The sequence below is a fragment of the Balaenoptera ricei genome, chromosome 13 (genome assembly GCF_028023285.1).
Source record: "Balaenoptera ricei isolate mBalRic1 chromosome 13, mBalRic1.hap2, whole genome shotgun sequence".
NCBI classification, from domain to species: domain Eukaryota; kingdom Metazoa; phylum Chordata; class Mammalia; order Artiodactyla; family Balaenopteridae; genus Balaenoptera; species Balaenoptera ricei.
This window is the reverse complement of record NC_082651.1, coordinates 26,879,177-26,900,870: the sequence shown is the minus strand read 5'-3', so window position 1 is coordinate 26,900,870 and position 21,694 is coordinate 26,879,177. Positions and strand designations below refer to the sequence as shown.

The 21,694-nt window shown below is 38.3% G+C and overlaps 1 protein-coding gene across 1 annotated transcript in view; it reads right to left on the bottom strand.

The window, feature by feature from the left end:
• Window positions 1-1,384: 1,384 nt before the first annotated feature.
• C13H2orf78 (chromosome 13 C2orf78 homolog) overlaps window positions 1,385-21,694 on the bottom strand; it is a 40,403-nt gene continuing 20,093 nt past the window's right edge. Inside the window, 2 exon segments of the mRNA XM_059943506.1 lie at window positions 1,385-2,562; window positions 2,565-3,293. Of these exon segments, the coding sequence (XP_059799489.1) occupies window positions 1,385-2,562; window positions 2,565-3,293 (1,907 nt within the window).

The window sequence follows — 21,694 nt, the reverse complement described above, 5'->3', positions numbered from 1 at the left end:
GAATGTTATGGCATGTGAATGACATCTCAAAAAAATAATTTTGAAAATTAAAATTGCCAGTTTTCCCATAGTCACTATCCACTGTCTCCATCTCTCCCTTCTCCCCACTGCATTCCTTTTCACGCCCACCCCTGCCGCTCTCTCCCATCGTCACTCCCTCGAGCTGCCCCACGAGGCCTCCCAGGGAGCCTCTGAACCCCTGGGCGCCTGCGTCCTGTGGCTGTTGGAGCTGCTGCCCAGTGCGCGTGCCCCCACCACTCTCACCCGTGAGAGTGGACGCTTGCGTCGGATTTTTTCTCATGTGTTTCAGTTGATGGTGATGTTTACAAAAGGCGGCACGTGCCCTGCTCAATGGAGGAAGCCCCTCAAGTTAATATTTAGGCCCCTCCAGAAGTTTAATCTCGTCCACCAGTAACCTCAGGATGCTGTGCTCTGAAAGCCAGGTTGGCCGCCTACGGGCATCTGCAAATACAGAGGACTTCAGAGGCATTTCGGCCTCAAATTGAGTACTTGTACCTCCACATGGGATGTGACCTCAGCCCTTTGCTGCACCTCTGTAAGTGAAGTGGCACAGGAATACTGGCCTTGAAAAGATCGTTGCCAAGGTTAACTGAATAGTGCATTGGCTCCCCTCGTGCTTAGGTGTTGAGTACATCGTGATTTACATACCAGGCCCTATTCGTGGGCCTCCTGATGCAGCAGTTCCCTTGGCTCTGCCCCTGTCGTCAGCTGCCCCTAGGATAACTCTGAGCCCTAGCCACTTCTCTGGTAGATTTCCCTATTCCCCCACTACAGTCACACCTGAATAAGGCAACTCAAACCTTTCAGAGATGTGTCCTGAACCTCTTGTTTTCTGAAATACCTATCTGGTGGTTGTGAGACTTAAGGCCAACCTCCCCAAGAGACTTTTTCTATTTCTCCTAGTAAACCTAGACTCATCTTCTGTCATCTTCAGCTCTACTCAAATTGTGTTCTTTCAACCCAGACCTCTGACCCTGCTTTTTACTTCTGCCATTTCATCCTCACTCCTGCTTCATTTCATAAATCCATAAATCTCTTTTGGCCTTCCTAGCCCTAGGCCAAGTTCCTTCCTCTTTCCTCAGTTTTAAACCCTTTCCTTTATTCTCCCGTCCAACTTTCAGTCCTTCCTTTCTCATGCAGACTTTGATTCCAACCCCATCAAAAAAAAAAAAAAAAAAACACGCCACACTTAGCATCTCAAAATTCAGAAGGTTGATTACTCATCTCTTAATTCTATTACATTTATTTATTCAGCTCTATTGTTTTAAAATATATCAAAGTAAATAGAGAAATTTATACCTATCTTATCTATATATGGAAGAACAGCTGGTACCCAAGGTGGCACCAACAGTCCTAGCAGGTCTTACTTTACATATATGTAGTAGTCAGCAATTTCCATTTCTTTTTCCCTCTCAATGAAAAATTGCAGTTTCCCCGAAGAGGTGTATCTGGCAGCATTCTCACGTTGTTGAGCCCGCCTCTTCATGGCCTCTCGCTCTGGCCTCTGCTCTTGTTCAATGGGCTTTGACATTACTGGCTCAGGCACGTTGGGTTCCCTCCATGGAATTCGTTGCTTGCTGAAGTCTTGGCATAGAAGTTGGGTTTGGAGCTTGGGTGGGGACTGGCGCTTAGTCACAGCAGGGGGAACAGGCTCCCGCTGGAGAGAAGTGCAAGATGAAGTTTTGTAGGGTGCAGGCCTAGGAGCAGCAGACTGAGGGACACGAGGCTGGGTATGGTTGGTTCAACCCGGTTGGGTTGGGTTGGTCACAGTTGGCTGAGCTGATTTGGCAGGACCTGGCAGAGAGGCAGGAGCTGGCTGGGATGAATTGACTGCAGCAGGTTGAGCTGAGTCAGTAGAACCAGGCTGGGCATGGTAAGCCCCAGCAGGCCGATGTGAGGCCAGAGACTGTGGCCTCCGAGGAGCGGGTCGAGCTTGAGGCTTGTCCCAGGCAGAAAAAGGCAGAGGTATCAACTTGACCTTCCCAGGAGGAGGCCGCTCATACTGGGCTGGAGATGGACACTCTGTTTCAGCACTGCTGTCTGGTTTCTGGGCTTGGACTTGCGTTTTCTCAGGACTCTTCCCCTCACGTGGAGTATGCCGCCATGGCTGGATAGCTGGGGGTGGCTGGGGGTCTTTGGGGTTGCTTGAATTTCCCAAGACCCGACAGGAAAAGAGCCCAGTTTTCGTCTCATTCTTTTTCCCCAGTGCATGAAGAACCTTCACAGACTCCAGCGTGCGCACGCCAAGGGAGGTTCGAGGCTTTTGAAAGCTCTGTTGGAGAAGCTCAGTTTGGTGTTCCTTTCGCTTCGTGTTGGGAATTGCTGGCTTCTCTTCTGCCTTGACTTTTTTCCCTGACTGCTTGTTCTCTTCAGCCTTGTTTCTTCCTCTGGTCCTTTTGGTCTTTTCCTGCCCATGGCTCTTAGTTTTGCTGATCTTTCTGGATGCAGCTTTCTGAGGTTTGCCTTGAGGGTGCTTGGCCGTGTTCACAGGAGCCCTGTCACTGACTGCAGCATTGCATATAACCACTTCTCCCCCTAACAGCACTCTGGATTCTTTGGCTGGATTTTGGCCTTGGGAGCACCACTGATAAGCTCAGAGGCTTTATGTTTGTTCTTCCTGGGTTGATCAGAGGGAACCTTTATGACACTTGGCTTTTCCTGCACCTGATTCACCTTAAAGGCTCTGGTATCTTTGGCTTTGATCACGTTGGGACCTTGGGATTGATCAAGATCTTTCAAAGAACTAAAGAGCTGGGGAAGGTGAATATCCTCCGCCAGTGTAGTAATGTCTGCAAAACCACTGCTAGATTCAATCCCATTTTCAAGTGTCCCTAGGTCCTCACAACTCAGGCTGTTCTCTCCCAGATCAGCATTTTCAGAACCAGGCTGCTCCTCTTGTCTGAGGGGACCGGTGTAGGCCAGCGGCTGGTGAATATCAGGGATTTCTAAAGGGAGTAGTGGAGGATCTTGGTTTTCTTTTGGGATGTGTTAGGCATCCAGAATCTTTGAAAGCTTGGTTTTAATATCATCCACGTTCTTACTCTCTATTTGTCCCTGGCTTGGAGCTGGAGGCAGGGCCAGGAGACGACTGGCACTCTGGACTGGAGCTGTCACTGAAATGTCCCCAAGTTCAGGTGGTGGGTTACTCTTAAGTATCTGAATATTTCTGCTACTACAGGGCTTGGGGAGTTCTTGAGTTTATGTCACACAAAATGTCTGGCTTGGAGGTTGCAATCCCAGGGAATTTTTCATCACCAGGGATGTCTCCGTCACTACAAAGGAATCAAGGTAAAAGTTAGTCCCTGGTAAGTGAGATGCTCCCGCTAAACTCCAACACAGCAATCATGTACCGTTCAAGGTACATGATTGCTGTGTTGGTGTTTAGGGGCAAGATGGGCGAGGCATTTCTAGTAACTCTTCTTAAGGATCATGGACAATGCCCTATGCTACGAGATAAGCGGTGACTGTTGTAATTCTTACTGGTGATCATTTCATGTCACTGATTCTTGGCTTTCTTTGTATTTCATAGGATTGTTATAAGTCCAATACAAAATGAGTCTTATTTTTAAAAAACTGAAGTGTTTTACAAAGCCTAGCATTCTCATGTAGAGTCCTTTCAATTCTCCCCACTTTCCTGAGAGGCTAAGAACTCTTCACACCATGAACTAGGAGAGGGGGTAGAGCCCTTTCTGATGAAATATATAAACAAAGACAGAGTCTTAACCTGCTTGCTCTGGACAGGATCTCGGACCACAAGGTCTTCAATCCTGGTATAAATTAAGGAAGTGAGGACAGTTAAACTGGCACTATCATAACAAGAGTTCTGAAACACCTTCCAAAGAGACTGTAGCAGTAGATCAGGGAAGGGAATGCTACAGTGTGGTAGTACAGGGTGAATGATCGGCTACAGCAGTGAAAACTGTGGTACCTATTGGTGTGCTCTCGGGGTTCTTGTACATGTAGCATAGATGACCTTTACAGTGTCCCTCCCACCTTCCCACCTGCATTAGGTGTTTTTTTTTTTTTAAATTTGTTTATTTATTTTTTGAAGTTATTTATTTTATGTATTAATTTTTTTGGCTGCACTGGGTCTTCATTGCTGTGCATGGGCTTTCTCTAGTTGCAGCTAGCGGGGGCTACTCCTGGTTGCGGTGTGCGGGTTTCTCATTGCGGTGGCTTCTCTTGTTGCAGAGTATGGGCTCTAGGTGCGTGGGCTTCAGTAGTTGTGGCTCATGGGCTCTAGAATGCTGGCTCAGTAGCTGTGGCACATGGGCTTAGTCGTTCCACGGCATCTGGGATCTTCCCTGACCAGGCCTCGAACCCGTGTCCCCTGCCTTGGCAGGTCGATTCTTAACCACGGCGCCACCAGGGAAGCCCTAGGTGTTCTTATATAGAGTCTAAAAACAGAGAGCACTGAGCGAAGGTAGTGCTTATTAAAGGCTCAGGATCTAAATTCTACCTGTCTCTACACCACTTCCCAGCTGTAGATTTGACCCCATTTTTGAATGCTGACCTCATTCTTCAACTTTCTTGCTGTTTGTGGGGCTTGCACTTAGGCATTTTCTTAAAAGCTAAACATAAACTTACCATATGACCCAGCAATTCCAGTCCTACGTATATATGCAAAAGAAATGAAAACATATGTCCAGAGAAAAACTTTTACAAAAATGTTCATAGCAGCATGATTCACGTTATCCGAAAAAAAAAAAAAAATGAAACAATCCAAATGTCCAACACCTGGCAACTGGATAAACAAAATGTGGTAGAGCCATACAATGGAATACTAACCAGCAATAAAAAGGAGTATTGGTACACACTATAACAAGGATGAATCTTGAAAACATCATGCTAAGAAGCTAGATGCAAAGACTAGATATTATATAATTCTATTTACATGAAATGTGCAGAAAAGGAAAAAGGCAGATTGGAGGTTGTCTGGGGCTGGGAATGTGGATTGATTGCAAACAGGTATAAGGGACTTTTCTGGGTAACAGAAGTGTTCTAAAACTAGATTGTGGTGATGATTGCACAGCTCTGTAAATTTACTAAAAATAATTGAATTGTATACTTAAAATGGATGTATTTTATGGTATGTAAATTAAACTTCTATAAAGTGTTTTAAAAATCTCTGTAAAGATATGCAAGAACAAGTCACACTGAGTAGCTCTGGAAAGGAAAGATGGGTGCCTGGGAAACGGGAGAGGGAAGACACTTTATTAAATACTCCTTTATATATTTTTAATTTTGTACCATGTATTATCAGTTTAAGAAATGAGAATAAACAAAACAAAAACTTACAAGGAAGAGTGTGGCAATAAAGGTTTAATGGCTTTGGTGAGTTCAATAGGAGTAAAACATATGTTAGGCCATAGAAATGTTCTAGCTTACAGAAAGGAAGATGATAAATCCTCTGTCACCATCTGAAGCACAACATGCTTAGTTCAAAGGGACATGCTTAAAAACAGGATGTCAACAAATAGACCCAGAAGCTGTCAACTTAGGAAAGGGGAGTAGAAAGGATGACCTGTGAGAAATGGTTCAAAGAGTGAAGACCTGAGGGAAAATACTTCAGGGAAGGAAGTGGGGACCTGAGAGGTAGAAGATTAGGTCTCTTTTGTGCCTTCAGAGAGCAGAACTGGAAGCAGAGCCAGGAAATCTAGTACAGGCAGATTTTGGATCTTTTTAAGTTTTAAAACCTTTGCCAGCTGGAGCCTTAGACAAATGAAACAAGTTGCCAGTGAGCGGCAAGTGAGTGGTGGAGCTGTTGAAGCAGAGGCTGGAGCACCCTGTGGAGCAGAGGCAGCGGAAGTGTGGACGGTCCCTTCCAAGAACGAGTCTGAGAACCTCTGGCACTTCCAAAGGACATGGTATGCACCGCTGGGTGTAAAGCACACATGTTTACATCTGATTAAATGAGGAGCCTTGGTGTGTGTGTTTCTGCTTCTAGTTTCAATCTTTCTGATTAAGTTCATTCCTGCCTATAAAACGGTAAACATTTAAAAATAGAAAATAGTCTAAAAATAAATTCTTTCTCAACAAAATATATCTAGTTAGCCCTCTAGGATGGTGAAAATCAAAAGGACAGACGACAACAAGTGTTTTCAAGGATGTGGAGAAATGGGAACCTTCATACATTGCTGCTAGGAATGCAAAATGGTAACAATACTTTGCATAACAGTCTGGTAGTTCCTCAAATGGTTAAATATAGAGTTACTGTATTATCCAGAGTATATCCATTCGTAAGCATATGCCCAAAAGAAATGTAAAATACGTCCACACAAAAACTTGTACATGGATGTTCACAGCAGCTTTGTTAATAGTAGCCAAGCAGTGAAGAAATCCAAATGTCCAGTAACTGATGAATAGATAAGTGAAATATGTGCATTCATACAGTGGAATATTATTTGGCCATAAAAAGGAATGAATACATGCTACAATGTAGATGAACTTTGAAAATATTAAGTGAAAGAAGCCAGTCACAAAAGATCACATGTTGTATGATTCCATTTACATGAAATGTCCAGAATAATGAAATCTATAGAGACAGAAATCAGATTAGTAACCACAGCCAGGGCAGGGGTGGGAGACTGGGAGAAATGAGTGACTGCTAATGTACATACAGTGCTTATGGTAGGTGTTGAAAATGTCTTAAAATTAAATTGGGGTGATGGTTGCACAACTCGGTGAATACACTAAAACACACTTAACTGTACGCTTTAAATAGGTGACTTTTATGGTATGTTAAGGATCTCAAGAAAGTTATAACAATGTGTTTATTCATGTACGCAAACTGAAATACATGTCGATTATGAAGACTTATTTGGAGAAAAAAGCTTCTCGGGCTCTCTGTTCTTACATCTTCTGTTACTGAATCAGGGGTACAAGAACAATGGAAGGTGACCAACAGCGTCATTTCCATTTAATAGTGGACAGTCCGAACAAAAATGTGGGCGCTGGGTATTGTACGTTTGGTGCAGCGTTACACACACTACGGCTAGCGCTAAGTGCAAACCGTCAGAACCGTGCCGTCACGCTAATTTGACTTCCACAGATTCAATCAATAACCACAATTCACAGGTCTGCACTGTGTGTGACAATTTGTGCTGAGGACCCACCATGGGATAGAACATAGAACTGTTGCTGAATTCATTTACAGATGCTGTCGGTAAACCACAACAATCCACTTTCCTTAGTCCGTGGGAGAGTCTCAGGCATTTCCTGTAATGATCTCATCATCCCTTAGCGCCTGGATGTGAATCAACCCACTCTGTTCTCTGCCACTGGGCTTACACATAAAGATTGAAGTGACTACAAGTCAACTCACATTATCAGCTACCATGATTTAAGCTTTCTGTTGCAGAGAGTCTTGAAAGGAGATACACACTGGCTGGCTTCTTCTGTTATAATTTCTATTATTGTGAGAGTAAACTCACCTGTTAATGCCTTATTACAACTGGGGAAAAAGTAACTGCCACCATCTCAGAGATGTTTCAGGCTTTTTGTAGTACTTTATAGTTTAATTAAAATCTAGGTGAAATTCATTCCTATATTCATTGATCAGACAAACCATCATAGAGACCCAGGGGGGAAAAAAAAAAGCTTTTCAATTAAATAATGACTTTTTAGGTGGAAACTGAGCTTAGGAAAACATCTCTAATATAGGAAAAAGGCTGTATTTTCTTACGTCACCTTATACAGCTATTCTTCATGTATGAAGATTGTTATTGCTGACCTTCTGCCGGCAAGGTGCCTGCTGAAAGATGCTTTTCTTTCAGAAAAATGGGTTTATGCTAATTTATTTATAACAACTAAAGTTTAGGACCAGAGATACACATTGATAAGACAGAGTCAAAATTAGAAATACAGTCGATGGCACCAAAAGACAGTCTTTTCTTGTGAAAAGTTTTTAGATATGCACAGTTCAAACTGGCAACTGGCGTTTCAGTACTAAAACTTACTAGCTCGTCTGCCCCCAAAATAACATTTTGACGTAGATTTAATTCTGAAAGGCAAGATTAGAACTTCTAAAAGCAGGAACTAAGGTGATAACTGTCTATTAGTCGCCATCAGAAAATCAGAACTGGTCAATTATTTCTGCAAGTATGGTAGATGATAACTCTAATATATCCTCCCCCTCAAATCAAAAATGCATTGCGCCTGCAGAATGGTCCTCAGAAAATTTCTTTTCATACATGAATGAGTAAAGATTGCAGAGACATAACGAATCTGAATAATGTCAAAATTCAAAGTATGGCCATGAGACTGTAGAGTTAAAATGTAATGGAAGTACTTGTCATTAGAACCGAGCTCAATAAACTAACAGGATGGTAAGGTTCCCAGATAGTGGCTGCGTTTGGGGTAGAAAAGAAAGAAAATCAAGAGCTAAAGTCCTCAATTAATATACAGGAAAAACTGGAAGGTTAGCAAATGATCATTAAAATCTTGTAGAGGGTGGTAGAGCTAGATGACTTAAGTCCCAAAGGATTTTCTATCAGGTTTGAAAAATTATGGTCTGGAAGTGACCCTCTCACTCTCTTTTCTTCTCTGCATTCTCTGAAATCTTTCCTCTTAGCTTTAGTATTTATGAGGATTATGATCACCGTTTTTACATGGATGGCTCTAAAATCTTTATTCCACTCATGACATACTCATGAGGTCATACGTAGCTATGTTTTTAGATATTTTCACTTGGATGTTTTGATCTAACTTCAACTTTAATCAATAAAACTCCTTCATATTTCAGTCAGAATTAGTTTCCTCTTCCAATCTCTCCATTTTGATAAGGTGTTTGCATAGTATTTTAGTTGCTTTGGGTAGAAATTTCAAAAGAACCACGGCTATTAATTACCAAGTCCAAGTGATGAGAGTCCAGCTTAGTTTAGTCTCATAAATTAATTTATGAATATCACTTACTTATTTAAAAATCTCTACTGACAACTAGCTAAACATTTGGCAATAAAATTATATCTAGACACACAAAATAAATTCCGTGTGGATTAAGTGTTTAAATGCATTGCCCTCCACCCTAAATAAGTATGAAAAAAAAAAAAAAAGGAGAATACTTTTTTATAATCTTGTGGTTGGGGACATCTTTCTTAGCATGGAAAAAAGAAATAAAGAAGTTGATTACACAACAATGCTATTACACTATTAATACTATATAAATAATGCTCAAGAATTAATAAGAAAAATTCTTCAGAGAAAAATGGGCAAAGGATATAAGCAGCTAATTCTCAAAACAAGAAATGTAAAGAGCAATCTCTGAAACCTAATATTTAAAAAATGCAATTTAAAGCAATGAGTTTTTTCACACATTAGATTAGCAAATATTAAAAAGACTGATACTACCCATAGTTGGCAAAGGAATGAAGAAACACATCCTCTCATACTTTTGGTGGGCACATATATTTGTACAAAATTCCTGGAGGGCACATAGTTAGAGGTGGGGAGGTCTACAGATTACTGACAGTCTTTTAAATTTCTATTATTAATGATCTACTTAGGATTTAAAACTTCTTGGTCAATTCTGTTAATTTATATTTTCTTAGAAAATCACCCATCTAATTTAGGTTTTAAAATATATCAGCCTAGGGCTTCCCTGGTGGCCCAGTGGTTGAGAATCTGCCTGCCAATGCAGGGGACACGGGTTCGAGCCCTGGTCTGGGAGAATCCCACATGCCGCGGAGCAACTAGGCCCGTGAGCCACAACTACTGAGCCTGCGCGTCTGGAGCCTGTGCCCCACAACAAGAGAGGCCGCGACAGTGAAAAGCCCGTGCACCGCGATGAAGAGTGGCCCCCGCTTGCCACAACTAGAGAAAGCCCTCGCGTAGAAACGAAGACCCAACACAGCCAAAAAAATAAAATAAATAAATAAAATCCAGCCATTCATATTAAAAAAAAAAAAAAAAAAGGAAAAAATTATATATATCAGCCTAAAGTTGCATACAGTAATCTTTTTAAAAAAAACACTTCTTTGACTGTGGTTATACCCTTCCATACTATTAGTGTTGATCCTTTTCCTCATGGTCAGAATAACCAGAGATTTGGTCTATTTTTTTTTTTGAAAGAACCAGATCTTGGTTAAATCGATCAATTCTGGGAACTGATTTATAGAATGCTTATTTCAATTATTTCCTAGTTGAGTTTGTTGAACTAAAATATCATTGAAGGCTATACATTTTCCTCTCAATATAGATTTAGTCACATCCCGTAAGTTTTGGATATGTGCTTTTACTGTCATTAATGAAAAAAATTCTATAATCTCAATTTTTAGTTCTCCTATAGCCCAAAAGTTTAGAATGTTTTAAAATGTTTATTTAAGGAAGAAGTTATAGTTGTTAAATTCCAACCTTATTGTACTGTGGTTAGAGAATATAAGCTTAGTTAGAAATGTTCTACTTTGCGGATTTATCAACATTTTGCCTAAATATACAGTTAATTTTTGTAAATATTCCGTGGGCATTTGGAACAACTGTGGATGCTGTGTTTCGGGAATAAAGTTTTCTATAGATACTTTAAATCAAACTTCTTAATATTGCTATTAAAATCTTCCATATCTTTTATCTGTTATATGTCAAAATCTGATATAAACAATGAAAATATCCCATTCTTGTACTTTTGTCACGTTGTATATTGTAATTATGTCTGGATGAACATATGAATGCACTCTGGTTGAAAGCACAGCAGTAATTTTGGAAGTCTCTGAAAGACTCTTTCTTCCCTTGGAAATTACAGAGTGGAGATAGGGTAGATTCTCAAGACAAGTAACATTTAATTAAAAATGACCCAAAAACCCTACCTTTCCATGGTATAGAAACTTGTATTTCTAATCCAGAAAAACTATAAATTATTGGCAGAAAGGGGGAAGTATAGGAATTTTCATGCATTGCAGGTAGGAATATAGACTGGAAATTAATTTGGTACTAATGTAGAAAATTAAGTATACATATAGCTTATGATCCAAGATTTCCACTTCTGGGTCTGTGCAACAAAGGTAGTCTCACAAGGTCCATAAGGCAATATGGACAAGGATGTGCACTGCTGGTGTTTTGCCTTGTTGGGAATTGACGGCGACCTGGGTGTCCATTACAGGGAAAGTGCATAGGTAAATTGGTAGATGCACTCCATGGAGTACTATGCAGTGATCAGAAACCTGAATTAGATGTATGTATAGCAATGTGAAGAATCTTAAAAATACAAGCTTAGTGAAAATAACAAAAATAATGACATACCTTTTATATAAATTGAAAATACATGACAACACAGAATACATATTTTGTAAGAACTCTTGTAAGCCAAAAGATATTTACATAACAAGGCCAGTTCCGATGGGAGGACAGGAATGAGGATGGGATATGGGAATGAAATTTTAAAAAGAGAGGCCATGAACTTAGGAGTATACTTAACTCAACTCTTGGCAGCTGAAGTTAAAAAAAAATTTTTAACTTTATCTTGGCATAGAAACTGCGTACTAATTCTATGCTTTCGCTCTGCTTCTAGAAAGATTTGTTATGACTAGATTGGAGGTTCAAACAGGTACTTTAGGCAGAAACTAGAACACAATGAAAAGCTTGAGAATTCTCTCTTCCAGCTCATAACTAACGTTTTATGTTTGATCAGTCTGGCTGAGGTCACTTTTTAATTAATGTCACAAAGAAATTTTTATGGTTTCATATTAGAAAAGATGTGCTTCTTGTTTAAAAAAAACATGAAAAAATAAAAAGAAAAAATGTATAATCCCATAATCTTAAAATAATCTGCTAATATTTAATTTTGATCCAGTCATATAAATACATGTAAATATTATATCTTGCTTTTTACCTCTTAGCATATAATGAAATGTATCCTTGGGTTCCAAGATACTGCTTTTGACTGTTGTTTCTCTCCATATATGTGTGATTGTGAAGAGTGATACGAAATTAGCCTGTTTTATAAAAATGTAAGAAACACTGGTAAACATTTAATTAAATATTACTAAAGCTCTCATTTTATTCTCTCATGGAGGTCTCTTTGTTTGGTAGTTAGTTTGTGTTGTTCATTTTCCCCACTGCTGAAAACGTGGGCAACTGGAAATAATGAGAGGTCAAAAATACAGAGAAATTATTCATCTTCAGCTTTTTCTCCGTTAACAAAAACTGATAAATATGGCTTCTTTTGCACTGACAGTAGTAAACTATCCCTTTTCTTTGATCCCAGTATACACCCAGACATTGAGAGAAAAAGATGGGAAAGGGAGGGGGAAAGAAAGAAAAAACAGGGAGAGACAGAAAGAGCACAGAGACAAACACAGCAAGAACATGAGAGAAGGAGAGGAGAAAAGGAGTAAGCAGAAGAACAAGAGAGCTACACAGCAGAGACAGTGAGACAAGAGACAGCATGGGGTGGGGTGGAGGAGAGCACAAGTGCACAGAATGTGGGTGCACAGAGGCAGAGAGAAAGAACACAGAAGCAGACAGAGTGCAAAGACACTGTAATAAGAGAAAAGCATGAACTATAGAGCCTGGGGACAGCCTGCATAGACACAGCAGAGAGAGACACAGAAAGAATGAGTCAAAGAAAGAGTAGGTGTAATCAAAGGAAGAAGGGAAGAACAAGCAGGCAGTTGCACTTATTCCCTTAACCCCTCAAATGTACATGTCCTGGGTACACATGTTCAGGGAAAAAAAGCATTAGCATATCTAAGGAAACCTGGGTTAAAGATAAGATAGGCAGTTCAAAAAAGAAGAAATATGGTCGATCAACACACAAAAGAAACTAAAAACTCCATGTGATTAAAGAAATGTGGATCAGGATAGATACCATATTTCTGGCCTATGTGGCAAGTATTAACAAGAATGCTGTTGGCAGGTATTGACCAAAATATTATTGCACATTACTGGTGAACAAATAATTGAATCAACATTTCAGAAGGACAATTTAGTAGTGTGGCTTAAACATTTTTAATGTGCCTACTTGGTAACCCAGAAATTCCATGTTTAGAAATGTTTCTCAAGGATATTGAAAAATTCAGAAAGATGTAACAAGACTACCCATCGAAGTGCAGATTATGATAAAGAAAAATTCCAAAAAAACTTAAATATCTGTCATTAGGAACTAACTAAATATTATATTTATACAATGGAACCCATAAAGCTATTAACAATGGCTACATAAATCTTTATTTACTGCATAGAAAGATGTCTATGATATACTAAGTGCAGAGCTTCAAAACAATATACCTAGTATGATTTCATTTTTTTGGACTGTTGTTTCTCTCCATATATGAACATGATTGTGAAGACTGGTATGAAATCGGCCTGTTTTATAAAAGTGTAAGAAACACTGGTAAACATTTAATTAAACATTAATAAAGCTCTCATTTTATGCTCTCATGGAGTTCTTCATTTGATATTTAGCTTCATTAGATTGCAGACCTAATAAAATAGATCCAAGATAGGCAGTAGGTATGTGAATCATAAAATATAAACCTGGAAGCTTATCTGTAATGTTAATCATGACTATTTCAGGATGGTGAGAATTATGGGTGATTTCCAAGGTCTTTATATTTTATATATTATCTAAACTCTTTATATTTAGTTATCTTTTCACTTTTATACTCAAAAGTAATAAAATATCTTTTTTGACCAAAGTATTTAGTAATAAAGAGAAGAGAGAGATGTAAAGTGGTAGAAGCATCAACCACAGGCAAGCCCTCCACTCCCCAGTCTATGATAAGGAGAGACATAAGCATGGTTCTAGCTGAGAGGAAGGAGCCTACAGAAAAGGAATAAATCGAATATAAAAGAGAGAGAGAAAACAAAACTGAGAAAACAGATAATGCATTTTAGAAAATATGACAGCACAGACACCTTAATGAACCTTTTCTTTCATAACTGAAAGACACAAACAAAAAACATCAAAAAGGAAAAAAATAGGGCTTCTCTGGTGGCACAGCGGTTGAGAATCCGCCTGCCAAGGCAGGGGACATGGGTTCGAGCCCTGGTCAGGGAAGATCCCACATGCCGTGGAGCAACTAAGCCTGTGTGCCACAGCTACTGAACCTGCGCTCTAGAGCCCACGAGCCATAACTACTGAGCCCATGTGCCACAACTACTGAAGCCCACATGCCTAGAGCCCGTGCTCCAGAACAAGAGAAGCCACCACAATGAGATGTCTGCGCACCACAACGAAGAGTAACCCCCACTCGCCACAACCAGAGAAAGCCCATGCACAAAGACCCAAAGCAGCCAAAATAACTAACTACATAAATAAACAAATTTATTAAAAAAGTAAAAAAATATTCAGAATCTAGGGAACAGACTCAACTCACACCACAAAATTCCAGAAATAATATCTAAAGAAACAACTGGGAATAAGTATAAGGAGCCACCACAAAGCTCTTCCTACACAAAGGACCATACAGCAGAAGGGTAAAAGGTGAGTCAACAATTCAAAATATCCCACTGGTATCTCAGAAAAGGGACTGAGGTAATAAGTGGCCCAGGAGAAAGATAAATGTCCCAATTGGAGACACGTTCCCTGTGAAAAAATAGCTCCTTATGTCCTTGCCAGAATGGTTTACTGTATGCCTGCTCTGGCCAGGAAGAAGTCAGAAAAAGGAATGGGAAATAACCTTTTAAGTCTAAATATCTTAGTTTTATTACTAAGATTTGCTAGAAAATAATAAGGCCTCAGCCATATCACTGCCCACACAACAATGCTATGAAAGCAGCTGCCAGGTGACTTTACAGTAGTGTAATAGCAAAACCCCAAAGGCATGTCCTATAGAACAAGATACTTTCCTCACCTCCACACTTGATAAGGTGGCCATCAATTTATAAGTTTCAAAACAATGGCAGAGAAAAATGTCACCTACTGTAGCTGTCCAGAGTCCTAGAATCAATTACTATCTTTCTGCCTTTCCCAAACTCTGAGGGGCAAAAGAAATACAAGCCATACACAATGAGCCTTCAAGTTCATGTCCTAGGAAGGGGACTCAAGCAGTACCTTGTAAATAGGTAATAAGGTCATCAAATGTGATCAAATAAATGGTTGTGATCAAATAAATGGCTTCCACAGAACTGTTTTGAGACAAAGGTCATCTGAAAACAAAAGAGAAGGATTTATGAAAATATTCTATAGCATTAAAGTGGAAGAAAGGGGGCTTCCCTGGTGGCGCAGTGGTTAAGAATCCGCCTACCAATGCAGGGGACACGGGTTCGAGCCCTGGTCTGGGAAGGTCCCATATGCCGCGAAGCAAAAAAGCCAAGGTGCCACAATTACTGAGCCTGTGCTCTAGAGCCTGTGAGCCACAACTACTGAGCTCACGCGCCACAACTACTGAAGCCTGTGTGCCTAGAGCCCGTGCGCCACAACAAGAGGAGCCACGGCAATGAGAAGTTCCCGCACCACAATGAAGAGTAGCCCTCGCTCACCACAACTAGAGAAAGCCTGGGCGCAGCAATGAAGGCCCAACGCAGCCAAAAATAAATAAATTTATAAAGAACCAAGTGGAAGAAAGGAAGGAAAAAAAGAAGGGAAAGAGAAAGAATTTATTTTGCCAGAAGGTTTACCCATTTTAGTCAATAAAGAATTTGTACTCTCACTCTAGAGAAAATTTAAAAAGAACATGGACTTAATGAAATGGATCCAAGATAAGCTAGGACAATACAGGGAGACTAAAAGGTAGTTGACAAATTAACACACTTCATCCAAAAATTAATGAATGTCTGCCATGTGTTGGAAAACCAAGGACAGGTACCAAAGGAAAAAAACTGACAGAAATGAAGGGAGACATAGACAATTCAATAGTAATAGCTGGAGACTGCAATAGTACACTTTCAAAATGGATAGAAAAACTCGACAGACCAATAAGGAAATAGAAGGCTTGAACAACACTATAATCCAACTAGACCTAAAGACATATACATAATACTCCAACCAACAGAAGCAGAATACACATTCTTCTGAGGGCACATATAATGTTCTCCAGGAGAGACCATGTGCTAGGCCATAAAACAAGTCACAATATATTTACAAATTATACAAAGTATGTTTTCTGACCACAATGGAATGAAACTAGAAATCAATAAGAAAATTTGGGAAATTCAAAAATATAGAGAAATTAAATGACACACTCTTAACTACCAATGTTCAAAGAAGAAATCACAAGGACAATTAGAAAATACTTTGAGATGAATGAAAATGAAAGCAAAACATACCAAAACCTTTGGGATGCAGTGAAGGCAGAGCTTACAGATATTTGTATCTGTAAATGTCCATATTAAAAGAAGAAAGATTTCAAAACTATAACCTCACCTTCAACCTTAAGAAACCAGAAAAAGAAGACCAAATAAAACCCAAAGCAGGCAAAATGAAGGAAATTATATAGATTAGAATGAAAATAAATGAATCAGAGAATCAAAAAAAGAGAAAAATCAAAGAAATCAAAAGTTGGTTCTTGGAAAAGGTCAACAAAAATGGACAAATCTTTAGCTAGAATTCACCAAAGGAAAAAAGGGGAAAACTCAAATCATTTACATTAAGAATGAACCAGGGGATGTTACTACCAATCACACAGAAATTAAAAAGGATCATAAGGGAATATTATAAACAATCACATGTCAACAAATTAGGTAACCTAGATGAAATAGACAAATTCCTAGAAAAACAACCTAGCAAAACTGACTCAAGCAAATATAAAAAATCTGAACAAACCTATAATAAGGACAGAGGCTGAGTCAGTAATCAGAAAACACCCCCCAAAGAAAAGCCCAGGCCCAAACTGGTGAATTCTAAAAAACATTTAAAGTAGAATTAACAACAACCATTCACAAACTCAAAAAACAACATCATCATCAAAACAAAATGAGAAGAAGGATTAATTCCCAATTCTTTCTATAAGGAGATTATTACCCTGATAAAAAAGGCAAAGATACAGTAAAACTACAGACCAATACCCCTTATGAATATAGAAGGAAAATCCTCAACAAAATACTAGCAAACTGAATCCAGCAACACAGAAGAGGGATTATACATTAAAACCAAGAGGAATTTATCCCAGGAAGGCAAATTTGGTTCAATATATGATTATCAATCAACGTAACACACCATCTTCATAAAGAAAACATAGGATCATTTCATTATACGTAGAAAAAGCATATGGCAAAACCCAAAACCCTTCCATAATAAAAACACTCAACAAAACAGGAATAGAAGTTCCTCAACCAGATAAAGGGCATTTATAAAAAAATTCACAGGGCTTCCCTGGTGGCACAATGGTTGAGAATCTGCCTGCCAATGCAGGGGACACGGGTTCGAGCCCTGGTCTGGGAAGATCCCACATGCCGCGGAGCAAATGGGCCCGTGAACCACAACTACTGAGCCTGCGCGTCTGCAGCCTGTGCTCCACAACAAGAGAGGCCACAATAGTGAGAGGCCCGCGCACCGCAATGAAGAGTGGCCCCCGCTTGCTGCAACTAGAGAAAGCCCTCGCACAGAAACGAAGACCCAACACAGCCTAAAATAATAAATAAATAAATAAATAAATAAATAAATAAATAAATAAATAAATAAATTTAAATACTGTTAACCAAACTCTTAAAAAAAAAAAAAACAAAAACTCACAGCTAACATCATGTTTAATGACCAGAAAGATTTCTCCTTAAAATCAGGAACAAGACAAGGATACTCATTCTTAACACTTCTATTCAACACAGTACTGGAGGTTCTAGCAAGGGCAACTAGGCAAGAAAAAGAGATAAATGACTTGATATTGGAAAGAAGAAGGAAAACTATCTCTATTTGCAAATGACACAATATTTTATATAGAAAACACTAAGGAACACACAAACACAAATTACTCAAACTTATAAGCAAGTTCAGCAAAGTTGCAGGAACCAAAATACATACAAAAATCAGTAATATTCCTGTACCACAAGGAAAATTCCCAAAATGAACTTAAGAAACCAATACTAGTTACACTGGTATCAAAAAGAATAAAATACTCAGGGATACTTTTAACAACAGAAGTGCCAAACTACAAAGAAGTGGAACCCACAAACATCGTTGAAGAAATTAAAGATGACCTAAATAAATGGAAAAACACCCCAGTTCATGGATTAGAAGATTTAATATCGTTATGACAGCAGTACTCCCTAAATTTTTCTACAGTTTCAATGCAATCCCTACCCAAGATTCAAGTTGTCTTTTTTTTTTTCTTTTTGGCAGAAATTGACAAGCTGATCTGAATATTCCTATGACCTAAGAATAGATAAAACAATCTTGAAAAAGAAAAAACAAAGTTGGAGGAGTCACAATAATTAGACAGTGTGGTAGTGGCATAAAGAGTGACATACAGATCAATAAAATAGGGTTTATAGTCTAGAATAAACCCTTACATTTATAATCAATTGCTTTTTTTTCATTTTTTAAGTTTATTTTTATTTTTCTGATTTTTTTTTTCTTATGATCAATTGATTTTTGCCAAGGGTGCCCAGACAATTCAATGGAAGAAAGAATAGTCTTTGCAACAAATGGTACTAAGACACTGGTTATCCACAGGCAAAAGAATAAAACTGTACTACCTCAATGCCACATACAAAAGTTAACTAAAAAATGATCATAGAACTAAAAGTAAGAACTAAAATTATAAAACTTTTAGAAGAAAATAAAGAGTAAATATTTTGTAACCTTGGGTTAGACAATAGTTTTAGATATGACATGAAAAGCACAAGTGACAAAAGAAGAAACAGACAAATTGTACTTTGTCAAAATTAAAACTTTTGTACCACAAGTAAAATCATCAAGAAAGTGAAAAGGACGGCACAGAATGAAAGAACATGTTTGCAAAACATATCCTAATAAGGGACTTGTATTCAGAATAGACAAAGAAACAGAACTCAGTAATAAAATGACAAATAAGCCAATTTTAAAATGGGCAAAGGATTGGAATAGACATTTCTCTAAAGGTAAACAAATGGCCAATAAGCATATGAAAAGATGCTCAACATCTTAGTCATTAGCGAAATGCAAATTAAAATCATTAAAAAGTGAGATACCTCTTCACACCCATTAAGATTAAGCTATTATCAAAAGACAGACAACAAGTGTTGATGAGGATGTAGACAAACTGAAATATGATCCAGGTGGGAATATAAAATGATGCAGCCACTTTGGAAGACACTTTGGCAGTTACTCAGAAGTTTAAACAGAGTTACCATATGATCCAGCAATTCTACTCCTAGGTATATACGTAAGAAAATTGAAGGAACATGTCCACACAAAAACCTGTACATTAATGTTTACAGCAGCATTTTTCATAATGGCCAAAAAAGCAGAAACAATCCACATGTCCAACAACTCATGGATAAACATGTTGTATATGTATTTGAAATACTGTTTGTTACTGTTCATAACAAACAACAAGTACTGATTCCTGCTACAAAATGGATGAACCTTGAAAATATTAAGTAAAAGAAGCCAGACACAAAAGGCCACATATTGCATGATTTGCTTATATAAAATGTGCCCAATGGGCAAATCCATAGATACAGAAAGTAGATTAATGGTTGAAGGCTAGGAAATGACTGTGAAGGGGCACAGGGTTTCTTTTTGGTATGACAAAAAGTTCTGGAATTAGTGGTGACAGTTGTATAACCTCCTCTGAATATACTAAAAACCACTGAGTTGTATACTTTACAAGAATGAATTTTAAGGTATGTAAATTTCATTTTTAAAAAATCAATAGAGATTGACCAACGCTGAGACATACCCTGGGAAAGTAAGAAAATTTAAATTTTAAAAACCCAACAAAAATCCAGGATCCAATAGGGAAAAAATATTAGGGTTGCCTCTGGCACAGAAATATTAATTGTATGTGCCCAGAAAGTGGGAGCAAATCTGACTGAGTTTTGAATTAAAGATTATTATTCAAAAGTTTTATACCCAAACAAGTTGTTATTCCTATACAAAGGTTACAGAATGATAATCTCAAATTTATAAGAACTGAAGAGATGCTCACTCCTGAACAACTGTTGAAAAATCTAGCTAAACAATAAAATTATTTAAATTAATAAACTCACAAACAGTTACACTGAAAAGACTCATGATATTGACCCTCTTTAAAAAACACATAAAATGGTGATTTTGCTTATAACATGGAAGAAAAATGCTATACTTCTTAAAAATAAAGCTAATCAATATAGTAGTAATACTACCATAATGAACTGAGACAACATTCACAAAATTAACGAATATTGTTATGTTGGGGGAAGTGTGTGTAGGTGGAGAGTGGAGAGAAGTAGGGCAAGTGCAACCAGTTTCTTAATTTTTCATATAATGGAGTCAATAGATACTATTTCATATCTGAGTGGTACATTGAGACAGTGGCTTAAGCATATTTGTTAATTACATGGCTGCTAAGTTAGCAAAAAACAACTCAAAGAAAATCATATAGCAATAAAAAAAATGGAAAACAATAAGAAATCATTAAAAATGATAAGAAACCCTGAAGAACCAAAACAATTTTGAAAGAGAACAACAAAGTTGGAGGATTCACACTTCCTGATTTCTAAACAGTAATACAATAACAGTGTGGTACTGGCATAAAGATAAATAGATCAATGGACTAGAATAGAGAGCCCAGAAATAAACCTTTGTGCCACATGGTCAAATGATCTCTGACCCTTGACAAGGGGCCAAGACCATTCAACAGGAAAAGAGCAGTCTCCTTAACAAATGGTGCTGGGAAAACTGGATATGCACATGCTCTTTGAATGAAATGGGGAAAAAAAAAAGAATGAAGTTGGGGCCTTATCTTACATCGTATACAAAAATTACCTCAAAATGGATTAAAGACCTAAAACCATAACATTCTTGGAAGAACACACAGGGGAAAAGCTTCATGGCATTGGACTTGGTAATGACTTCTTAGATATGACACCAAAAGCACAGGCAGCAAAAGTAAAACTCGACAATTGGGACTACATCAATATTAAAAATTTCTGGGCATCAAAGGACACAATCAACAAAGGTGAGAAGGCAACCCACTGATTGGGAGAAAAATTTATAAATCATATATCTGATAAGAGGTTAATACTCAGAATATGTAAAGAACTTCTACAACTCAATGACCAAAAAATAATGCGATTCAAGAATGGGCAAAGTACTTGAATAGACATTTCTCCAAAGATGATATACAAATGGCCAAGAAGTATATAAAAAGATGCTCAATATAATCATGAAAGAAATGCAAATCAAAAACATATCACTTCATACACATTAGGATGCCACTATTAAAAAAAAACAGAAAATAACAAGTGTTGACAAAGATGTGGAAAAAGTGGAACCATTGTGTGCTGTTGGTGGGACTGTAAAATGGGCAACTGCTGTGGAAAACAGTAGGGTTGTTCCTCAAATAATTAAAAATAGAACTACCATATAATCCAGCCATTCCACTTCTGGATATGTAACCCCCAAAATTGAAAGCAGGATCTTGAATGGATATTTGTACACTCATGTTCATAGCAGCATTATTCACAATGGTCTAAAGGTGGAAGCAACACAAGTATCTATTAACGGATGGATGAATGAATGAACAAACAAAATGTGGTATATACATACAACGCAGTATCACTCAGTCTTAAAAAAAAGACAATCCTGTCAGATAGTACAACACTGATGATCCTTGAGGAC